An 11,443-nucleotide genomic window follows, 5' to 3' on the forward strand; every position below is an offset into this window, starting at 1 on the left:
ATTAAAAGCGCAATGATTGACATAAACCCAGATAAAGCTCCTGGTCCGGATGGAATGACGAGTCTCTTTTTTCAAAAATACTGGGGAATCACAGCTGAGACAGTACGGCAAACTGTCAAAGAATTCTTCATGAGCGGCACCTTGGACCCCCAGCTGAACCAAACCAACCTTTGCCTTATTCCCAAGACCGAGAGACCGATCGAAATGACTGAATTCAGACCCATCAGTCTGTGCAACGTCTCGTAAGTCATCTCCAAACTCATGAGAAAGCGCCTAAAGAAATACCTTCCAAAAATTATTTCCGAGACCCAATCGGCCTTCGTAGCCAGACGTCTGATCACAGACAATATTCTCGTAGCTCACGAAGTCTTCCACGCCCTGCAAACTAATCCTGGGTGTAGGTCAAAATTTGTGGCAATCAAAACAGATATGAGCAAAGCTTTTGATAGAGTCGAGTGGTCATTCTTAGAAGCACTACTCTTGAAACTCGGATTCTCTCCGATATGGGTATCATGGATCAAGCTATGTATCTCATCAGTCTCATACCAAGTTTTGCTCAATGGAGAACCAAAAGGAAATATCAAACCTACACGTGGAATCCGGCAAGGTGACCCCCTATCACCTTTTCTCTTTATTCTCCTAACGGAAGCCCTTATCTCTCAACTCCAAGGAGCAGAACGAGAGGGAAGAATCACGAGACTCAAAATCGCCAGGAACAGCCCACCCGTCTCCCATCTCCTCTTCGCCGACAATAGCCTCTTTTTCTGCAAAGCGGACATACAACAATGCACCGAACTCGTCCGAATCATCAATACATATGGCTTATCCTTCAGCCAACGTCCACAAATCATCCATCATCTTCGGAACCAAAGTACCCCAGGATATCAAATCAGAACTTAAACAAGCTCTAGGGATCTCGAAAGAAGGAGGAATGGGAGTTTATCTCGGATTGCCGGAGAAAATATGTGGGAGTAAAAAACAGGCATTTGCCTATATTCAAGACCGGCTGATAAACCGTATAAACTCCTGGTCCGGAAAACTTCTTTCCAAAGGTGGAAAATAAATCCTTATCAAGTCGGTGGCTCAGGCTCTTCCCACCTATTTCATGTCCTGCTTCCTATTACCCTTGGAAATCACCAGAAAACTCACGAGCGCGATCTCTCGTTTCTGGTGGAGTACGAAACAAAATAATAAAGGGTTACATTGGATTGCCTGGAAAGACATCTGTATTCCCCAAGATAAGGGAGGACTCGGTTTCCGAGATCTTAGAAACTTTAATCTTGCATTACTTGCGAAGCAATTATGGATATTAATCCAACATCCATCGTCTCTCCTAGCCCGTGTTTTAAAAGGAAGATACTATCGCCTTACTACTCCAGTGGATGTCACAAAGGCAGCTCTCCATCTTATGTATGGCGTAGCTTGATGGCTGCACAGCCCCTCCTGAAAGCCGGCCTGAGACGATCAATAGGCTCGGGCAACAACACCATGGTTTAGTTGGACAATTGGGTCCCCGACACCGTTCCACGACCGGCTGCTCCTTGCGGCCCATCCTTTGACCCTAACCTGCGCGTAAGTGATCTCATTGACGCAACTACTGGCGACTGGAACACTCCTAAGCTCCATGCCCTGGTAGCAAGCGAAGATATCCCCCTAATCCAGAGTATGCGACTTCGCCGATCTAACGGGCTAGACGGCTTCTGCTGGGCTTCCACGAAGACCAGAGCTTATACAGTCCAGTCAGGGTATGCACTAGCTATGTCAAGGGAAGCATCCCTTACTCCAGCACCCGTTGCTGAGCCTAGTACCACATGCCTAAAAGCGAAAACATGGTCGATCAAAACCTCAAGAAAGATCAAACACTTTATCTGGCAGGCCCTGTCCGACTGTGTACCGGTATGTAGTCGCTTAACCGATAGGCATTGTAGTACAGAACGTAACTGTCCTCGCTGTGGAGCCGATAACGAGACCATCAACCACCTCCTCTTCAAATGCCCTCCCACGGTACAGGTGTGGGCCTTAGCCCATATCCCGCACTCTCCGGGTTCTTTCCCGAGCACTTCAATTTTCAGCAATTTGAACCATCTCCTATGGTAGGCAAAAGGACTCGGCATCCCGGCTTCAATCCTGGATAATGTGCCTTGGATTCTATGGTTTATATGGAAAGCTAGAAACGACAAACTCTTCAACGGGAAGGATACTTTACAGTCCAAATAGCTATATCGGAAGCAGAAAATTGGAAACTCGCGCAAATCTTGCACTCCCATGACGAGGAGAACTTCCCACCACCATCAAACGCACAACCCTCCGGCCCTAGATGTTTGATCGACGCCTCTTGGCATCAAGACGACAAGCTCTTCGGCGGAGGAATGGTTCTAACGAACAAGGATGGGGCAACGACCTTAGGTTCATTCTCTAGTAACCGAGATCTAACCCACCTACACGCTGAGTTTCACACTCTGCTGTGGGCCATGAAATCCTCACTTCAAATGGACCATTTAGATATGACCTTTGAGACAGATTGTCAACAATTGGTCAAGATCATCGCAAACAAAGAAGAAGAAGACTGGCCATCTTTATTGGTCGAATTTGAAGAGTTTCATTACCTTCATTCTATGTTTAACTTTTATTCTTTACGTTTTATTCCTCGTTCTTGTAATGTCCGAGCCGATACCCTTACAAAAGGTGCTCGAGCTCGAGGTTCTATCTTTTCCCATGTAAACACTCGAATTCCAAACTGGACGGCTCAAACCGACCATATGGAAATTCCTTAATAAAATATAGAGCTTTAGATGTAAAAAAAATGATCTTTTGTTCGTTTGTTCATAATATACTCATATTTAATTTAATGACATTTAGTCTTATGCTTAACTATATTAAAGTTTATTATTTATCCAAAATATAGTTATAGTCAAATAATTTTTAAATTAGTTTTGGATTTTGTTGTCATGGCGGAAAATATAATTTACAGTTTTTACCAAAACTAATTTTGCAGTTTTACCAGAAAATGTGATGTTAACATTTTAATGGAAAATATAATTTTGTTGTCTTTGATAATATTTTATTTTTGTGGTTTGTAAGGGAAAATTCAATTTTGAGTTTTTGGTGGAAAATGTGATTTTATAGTTTTGGGGAAAAGGGGGATTTTTGCATAAAATGAATCACTGCGATTTCGGTGGTTTCGATAGTAGAAAATATGATTTCACAGTTTAAGCTCCAACTTTCAATAACGGTTTGGCAGATAATGAGATTTTGGCAAGAAAATGCTCACAAAGAAATGCAGTTTTGTTGTTTTGGTCAAAAATGTAGTTTTTTGTTTTCACAGAAAAACGTAATTTTATGATTGGGGAGAAAATTAATAATATGGTGGGAAATGTGGTTTGATAGAAAAACGATTTGGTGGTTTTGCGTGAAAATGTGATTTAACGGTTTTAACGGAAAAAAATGTAACTTAGTATTTTTGCTGGAAATTCTATTTTGGCAGTTTTGGCGGAAAAATATGTTTTACGATTTTGACAGAAAATATGTTTTTGTGGTTTAGACAGTTAAATGTGTTTGGCGGTTTTGCAGAAACTGAATTTTTGCAGTTTTCAGTTGTAAAATATGATTTTTTGATATTTTAAGGAAAATGAAATTTGATGATTTTGGCGGGGAAATGTAAATTTTCAGTTTTAGCCAAAAATAAGCTTTTGCAGCTTTGGAGTATTGTAAAGATCATGGAGCTATTTGGAGTTTAAAGATTGAGGAACCCATATCAGTGCAAGAAATCAGAAATCAGAGTCGATATTTGGAAGAAGTGTCGATCGGAACTTCCTTGGTGTGGGTCGACATCAATGCAGATTTGCGGGTCGGATTCTATTTCCAGAAATGTAAGTTTGGCCCAGAAGCTTCTGCTAATTACAAGAAGACCCATGGATAAGGTATGACTTATTTATTCTATTTTTAAAGCCTTTGTTTAGGCAAAGGTTTTATTATTCTTAGAGAGATTTCCGGACAGAAGATCATAAAACTTTTTCAGAGATTTGATTGGAACTCCAATACTTTCTACTCAATCTATGTTATGAAATTCATTTAGTTTATCTTTATGTTTTGCTTGAATATGTCTGAGTAGTCTACTTGTTAGATTTAGGGTTTTCTAGGATTTTGATGAACATGTAAAATATAAAAGGACTGCTATTGGCTTTAATTGGTGACCATCATTTAGGAAAAATATAGTGGTGAATTTTTCATTCCTCAAATTTTGTACAATTCATGTTGATTTTTTTGTCAAATTATAGATTCATGGGATCCACTCTATTCCTCTCATTTCCTTATGGCTGAAAAAAATTATGAAGAAAAAATTCCTTCTCAAATTTCTATGAGGAATGAAATGAACATAATATTAATACATTTCTGCTTTTTCATTTCCTCGGCTGAATATCTGTTCATTTTTTCATTCATTTTCCATTCAGTTTAACAGTTACCAATTGAAGCCTTATCATATTCGATCATTCACAGAATTTTCTTATTACTTGTATTCTAGAATAGTTATCTAGAAATCTGATTATAGGAATATTGACAACCACGAGAGTGGATTCCACTGCTGAGCTAATTAAGTTGATAAATACAATGAGAGTTGGTTTAGGAAACATAGTTAACATATCAAATTGAATCTTAATGCTTGTTTTGAATAATTAGATCCACAACAAGAATTGGCGTCTGATAGTAATTGCATGCGAGATATGGATTTCTTACTTTTTCAATTCAAGTTCTAGGATGGATCTTAATTAAACCTTTAGAATCTATATATTTGAGTTCTGATAACCTGTTTCAAATCCTAAGTTTAGTGCCTTTCCCGTTCATCTTACAAACCGATTTATTGCTTTATTTATTGTTTATTATATATTGCCTAGATTAATCTTAAATCGGAAGTCTATTGTGTGATCCACGTTCCATGTGGATTTGATTCCTAAATACTGAAATCAGTCTATTATTTGAGAGATTTTCTCTAAGGTAATTTTAGCATTATCATTTTCCTTCAGACCTTGAATTAGATACAAATTCGCAAATGACTTTTCCTCCTTTGAGAGCCTTGATGTCTTTGAGATGTTCACATGTACTGGTCATGTGTTTGGATAATTTATTGTCAAAATACCATCGAATCACATCTTGTGAATTCTCAGAGACGATGGCCATACTACATCGGAGATTCATTGACACTGACCTTGTCATGATTCCTGATGTATATTATTGTATATCTGAGCTTCTTATCTTGCTTTTCAGATCTTAAACATTTCTTATAGGTTTAAACTTTGACGTATGGGGGTCTCCTCTGTTTCGAGCTGGGAAAAGCTGATTGGTCATGTATCTGATTCTCCATATCCTTCATAATCGAACCCTCTTGAATTCAATCCTTGTCTTCCATAGCTCATGATTTTTTTTTAGTTTCTTCAACCCAGTAAGCATCAAGATTGTCTTTTATTGATGGTCCAACTCAGCTTGAAGATCATGAGACTTTTTCTGTCAGCTTGCACTTCCTTCATCAATATTTCAACCCACGTGGCAAGAGTAAGTTTCTCTTTCAGCATTTCTACACTACTCTTACTGATCTTTCTCTCATCTTTCAGTACATTCTGAAGCATGATAATGTTGGTTTAAAACATGAGTTTCTTAATTTCAGACCTAAGTTCTCTTTTCCAATTTGAACCACAATCTGACACACTTCATTGTACTCACGAGCTAGATCAGCACTGGCTACTGACTAGTCATCCTATGTGTCACACTCTCCTTAGAAAAACTGGGTAATTCCAAGAAAGGCTACAAATTATTGATTTTTTCTTCCCCACTGTCATCTTTAGAGTCTTCCTCAATGACTCATATCAACAATTTTTTCTCGGCGTTTCTTTTGGTCATTGATAAACTAAAGTTGGGTGTGACCAATATATTTACATCCAAAGAACTGAATGTCTTTGCTTCTCACTATGGGGCATTCGTTTTTTTATTGACCCAGCCCCTTACATTCGGGAAATTAAACATCAGCCTTTTTGTTAGTTTTTTAAGTGCCATTTTCACCATGTTCTACTATCTATAGTAATTTTTCAAGCCTCCTTATTAGCAAACTGAACGGATCATCGTATTCATCCTCAGTTTTCTGAGCTTCCTATGAAACAATTTCCATACATTTTCCTTTATTTCCTCCTTCCAATTCCACCACATGAGCTCTTAGCATCCCGACCACTTCATCACAGCTGATATCATCTGCGTTGAGAGATACATACATAGCTGCCTTGTATGATGTAGAATTGGCTGGAAGACCTGAAGAATTTATTTACAAAGTTATTGTCCATGTATTCTCCCCTAAGGTCAACGATTCCCCTGACCCAGCCCACTGATTTGAGAACTGGATTCCTCAATTGACTCATGTTCTCCCTTTTTCAAATTTTCAAACCACGATGAAAGAAAGTCCATCCTCGAGCTCTTCACCCAAAAATATTCTGTAGAATTTCTCATGCTTCCTCGGCTGTCTCACATCCTTGAATCAGCTCAAAGTGTTTCTTAGTAACACTTGCATGAATGGCAAAAGTGCTCTTGAGTGAAACTTTACAAGTTTCAGCTTGGTTTCTGTGCATTCCTATTCACGTTTTCTGGATTAAACCCTTGACTCATCTTTAACCTTTGGCTCAGTCCATCCTGACACAATTGACTTCCACGCCATGGCATTAATTTCTCGAATGAACGATCACATCCTTGACTTCCAAAACTCAAAGTTAGCCGCATCCAAAACCACCCTTGCACTGGAGAAAGTTCATGATAGTTGTCGATTTCTTTCGCATGAATTTAACCTATTATACAATCGAACGACCGATCAGATAACAATTGTAAATGCAAGAGCTATAACATGAACTATAACACAAAGTACACCAAAGTATATCTCTAAAAAGACATGTGTACATATATATTAGGACTCTTTTTAATTGAACTTACAAGTTTCTCTTTAAACATAACTTCAACAAGACCAAGACACTCTTCACTCATTGCTCTAGCCTCACATGTCCTAATGTCGAATACAAAACCTTACAACCTCTCCCATTGGCCCTTTGCACTTCTCACTCACTATACAAGCTTATGAACCCAAACTTATGTTAATAATACAATTCAAGTGATAAACCTAATACACAGGTTAACATTGACTACAAACACACTAGACCAATCGGCTATCCTAGCCACCTAAGGAGATATTCCCAATTCTAAAAAAGGCAAGTTCTCTAGATCTCTGCTAAGTCTTTATAGAACTTCCAGGAAGAGATTTCCCTTCTCCATAGTGAATCTCCAACTATTTAATCTCCAATTGATCCTTAGATATACTCTAGCGTGATCACCAATCCAGTTTCTAAGTCGTCAACACTGCTATATAATGATCAGTATGCTTGCATACTCGATGTAGCAGATCTTGTCATTCTTCTGGCTGGTTCAAGCTGTTCACTTGATATTTGAATCTTCACTACCATCCCAAAATCCATGGACTGGACTGCTGCGGCACATTCTAGGCATAAGACCGACTAACTGACCTTAACTGGCTCCAAATACTGATCCTAGCCTATTCAGAATCATTGGATCATCATCTAGTCTGATCCTAACATACATCAACCTTGTATTTTCTTTGTATTGTCCAATCGTGGCTGATTTGTCTGAAAATTCTAGCTAATACTCGTCTTTGAACGATTCCAGCTCAATCCTCGGAACAGGGTTCTACAATTAGCCTATTCATGTTGTATCCATATTCTTTAATTTTTAGTCAACCTTCGAAAACTACAAAATTAAAGATATAACATGTTTCTTGAATATTAAAAAATATTGATAGGAAATAATGTGTTGGTTTAGTCATGGTATGACTTGGCTAAGATATTGGAAGATTTTCTTATGATTTAATAACTTCAATTATAGAGTTCCTTGATTGTAGGAACCAGCTGCCAGCATCGATGATCAACCATTGCTAGCTTATTTTATATTATAATTTCTTGAAAGTCTTGACTAAGATTCTGTCGACTAATCTCATGTTGATATGTGGTCCTATCAGTGAATATCATTATTAAACACTAATTTCGTATGAAAACTTCAGCCATAACCTGTGGGTCAATCAGGAAAACTCACATACTTTACAATATCTCTGTGGGAGAGAATACAATAAAATACGCATGTTATCTGACGTATCCTATGCAACTTTGTGGTGCACGTCAACTGAACGATGGTAATATTCGGCGTGTTGCTCTCTTAATTGTATGTTAGCTGTTGCAACTTGCAATTTATTGCAAACAAATTAACGTGGAATGAGGGGCTACACCACACAAAGAAACAATGGAACAAAAATTAATAGCAAACCATGTCTTTTAAATTCTAACATGAACTTTCAACGAGGAAGAGTATTACTGATGGATGCATCATAAGTAATAGATTCTGATACATCTGCTGCAACATTGGTCTCCGATTCATCTTGATTGGAAAAGCTAAATCCTGGCTGGTGAGGAACTGGTAGGTTCATTATTTTACTATAAAGCATCATTATGATGGTTCCCATTGTTGGACGATCTCCAGGATCTTCTTGAACACATAGTAAGCTGATATGGATGCATCGTATGACTTCATCTTTCTCACAAATCTCTCTTATTACAGGATCTATCAACTGTTCCGGTACTCCTTCTTTCCAAATCCTCCAGGCCTAAATGTAATAAACCCAAAATGCAAGCATCAATATTTTGCAATAGACTTGAAAAATATAAGTGGATGGTTCTCACATATGTGGCCAAGTCAACATCACCATCAGTTTGGTAGAAGGTGATATTTCTCTTGCCGCTTATGATCTCGAGAACTATAATTCCGAAGCTATAGACATCTGACTTCATAGAGAATTGTCCATGCATTGCATACTCCGGAGACATGTAACCACTGCAATTAAATTTACATCAATATATATGTCACATTATTTGTAGCACCAAGTATTCGGCTTTCGCAGAAATTCCCTTTATACAGTTTCTTGCAAGACCACCAAGGGTAAAGCACCCGAGGCGAAGCCGGAGTGACTATGAATTCCATGCACATAGTTTGGATATACGATTTTTTTCCCTTTGCTCAAAATTCAATATCAGTGTGCCGCATGGGGGTTATTAACCTTGACATATAACAAGGACTAAATGAGACTTTAATTACTTACAAGGTACCGACGATTATGCTTGTATTAGACTGAGTTTGGTCCATTCCAAAAACTCTTGCCATCCCAAAATCTGCTATTTTGGGTTCCATATCAGTGTCTAAGAGGATGTTACTGGCCTTGAGATCACGGTGTATGAGGGTGAGTCGTGAATCCTGATGAAGATAAAGAACTCCTCGAGCAATTCCTTCGATAATCTTGTACCGATTTGTCCAGTTCAACTCAATTTGCTTTGTAGAATCTGCACCATTCACAATATATCGCCAACCTTTAGCTTTTACAGATGAACTATAATATGAACAAAACAAATTGAAAAAGGTAATAAAGCAAAAAGTAACCAAAGAGGAAGTAGTCGAGGCTTTTGTTTGGGACAAACTCATAGACTAGGATCTTCTCTTCTCCTTCAATACAAAACCCAAGAAGCCTTACAAGATTTCTATGCTGAAGCTTTGCTACAAGAGTAGCCTCATTCTTGAACTCATCCACTCCTTGTTCTGATGATTTTGATAGTCTCTTCACTGCAACTTTGGTTCCATTAGTTAACACACCCTCATAAACTTCGCCAAACCCTCCTTGACCTAGCATGTTACTATCAGAGAATTTGTTTGTGGCAGTTTCAACTGTCTTAAAATCAAACTGTAATGACCCTGCACCTCCACAAAAATACACTTTCCTGTAAACAATAACTTGTGACAAATAAAATATTTAGGTTGTGCGTGAAGCTCTTGTTACTGAAGAAGCATGGATGACTGGTTTAAGAACACGACGTATCACAGAGGCAATGATGATAACGTTACGGCAAGGATGATACATCAACGGTTGTGTGGAGATGAAGAAACTCACAAAGCTGAAACAGGAGGATGAGTAACACAACTATGTTGTGTGTTCATCGGAAACGGGGTGTAAGGAATCAAGACTTGACGTGGAGCAGAAGCTAGCATGGCAAGTATTGTGCCAAATGGATTGGAATTTTGACAAAGAGACCACGTGAAACTTTGTGAGAAAGTTAAGTGGGCTTGAGTTTAAAGTGAGCCTAACTAATACAAAGACATGTTATTAGTGGGCTTGATGAGCTTAGGGTTTTACTCGTTGGAGTATAAAGAGACAAAGGCGGTGACAGGAGTAGTCACGCGTCTAGGGTTTATTGAAGATGCACATGGATGTGTATGACGTCGTCCTACCAGACAGTTAGGAGATCTGTTGGTAGTTTTGTTATAGAGAACTATACTTGTCGGAGAAGACAATAAGTAGTAGTTGCTCTCATCATTGTGATTCTAGATAAGAATGGTCGGCACGGATGTGTGTTGGTACCATATAGCAATCGTAGTTGCGATCTAATCTAGTGAATGAGTTCTGGACGTGGTCCCGGGGATGTAGGAAACGAACCTCGTTAACAAATTTCTATGTGTTCTTTACTTGATGCTCATATATACATATATACGAACACACTCGCATACGAACGTTTAGATCCGGACACATATTGTTTTTACATTTGGTATCAGAGCGGGTGCTCGACAGAGAACTGTTCTTGTTTCGGGTATGGTCCTGGATATGTGTCTGATGATATGATAATGCCAAGAGTGAAGTTTACTTGGTTATTCAAAGAAACGTTAATGCAAAGGGTGATTGGAGATTTTGCGAGCGGATACGGTTTATGTCATGGTTGTGTGTCAACGGCGTAAGAGATGAAAGTCAAGAGAATTTGACATATTTTGGTTTTGTGTTCTTTTGGGCTTCTAAGATGCTCATGGGCTCCTGATTTAATTGCGATTGGAGTGTTCTAGAGGGAGTAGTTAGGAGTCTCAGAGTCAAAGATGTTGTTCTCAGGATCATAAGTGATTATTGTTCACGTGTTATGGCTTTTCTCAGTTCTACAAAAGTTGTTCTTGTGAAGCCTCAAAGAAAATATTATATATCGTGTTTCGTGTTGCTTTGGAGATTTCTTTTATCGAAGAAGTTGAGATGACATGCTGGTGACATGAGGAAGGTTTTCGAAGCAAGAAAAGGCTAGTAGTCGTCAAAGTTTGAAAAAGTGTTTTGGGTGGTTACAAGTGTGTAACTTGGAGATCAAGGAACATATAAAAATGTGTTGGCTTGAGTCTTAACGATGGTTAGAAATTGGTCAGTCGAGATACACGAGTGTTGTAGTCTCATAAACCTGATTGAACGACATAAAGAGTGTGTTCAAATGATTTCTAATACAAGTTCATGCTCCGATCAACCTAAGACCAGTGAAACGACTCGTAGGAAACTCTCAAA

General features: G+C 38.5%; 1 protein-coding gene across 1 annotated transcript; it reads right to left on the reverse strand.

Annotated features, from left to right (window-relative positions):
- Nucleotides 1-8,627: 8,627 nt before the first annotated feature.
- On the reverse strand, nt 8,628-9,893 carry LOC108830658 (cysteine-rich receptor-like protein kinase 10). The gene is made up of 3 exons (XM_056995972.1): nt 9,523-9,893; nt 9,188-9,425; nt 8,628-8,922 (listed from the first exon to the last, which is right to left on the reverse strand). The coding sequence occupies exons 1-3, from the start codon at nt 9,767-9,769 to the stop codon at nt 8,628-8,630; spliced, it is 780 nt and encodes a 259-aa protein (XP_056851952.1). The 5' UTR covers nt 9,770-9,893.
- Nucleotides 9,894-11,443: the final 1,550 nt, after the last annotated feature.

The sequence above is a fragment of the Raphanus sativus genome, unplaced genomic scaffold (genome assembly GCF_000801105.2).
Source record: "Raphanus sativus cultivar WK10039 unplaced genomic scaffold, ASM80110v3 Scaffold0092, whole genome shotgun sequence".
Lineage (NCBI taxonomy): Eukaryota > Viridiplantae > Streptophyta > Magnoliopsida > Brassicales > Brassicaceae > Raphanus > Raphanus sativus.

Excerpts from the sequence above, each read along its gene's own strand:
- LOC108830658 (XM_056995972.1), bottom strand. The coding sequence starts at position 9,769 with ATGCTAGGTCAAGGAGGGTTTGGCGAAGTTTATGAGGGTGTGTTAACT. Across the intron at positions 9,426-9,522 it reads CCTCGACTACTTCCTCTTTG|ATTCTACAAAGCAAATTGAG; the intron begins GTTACTTTTTGC and ends TGAATGGTGCAG. Across the intron at positions 8,923-9,187 it reads AGCATAATCGTCGGTACCTT|TGGTTACATGTCTCCGGAGT; the intron begins GTAAGTAATTAA and ends ATTTAATTGCAG.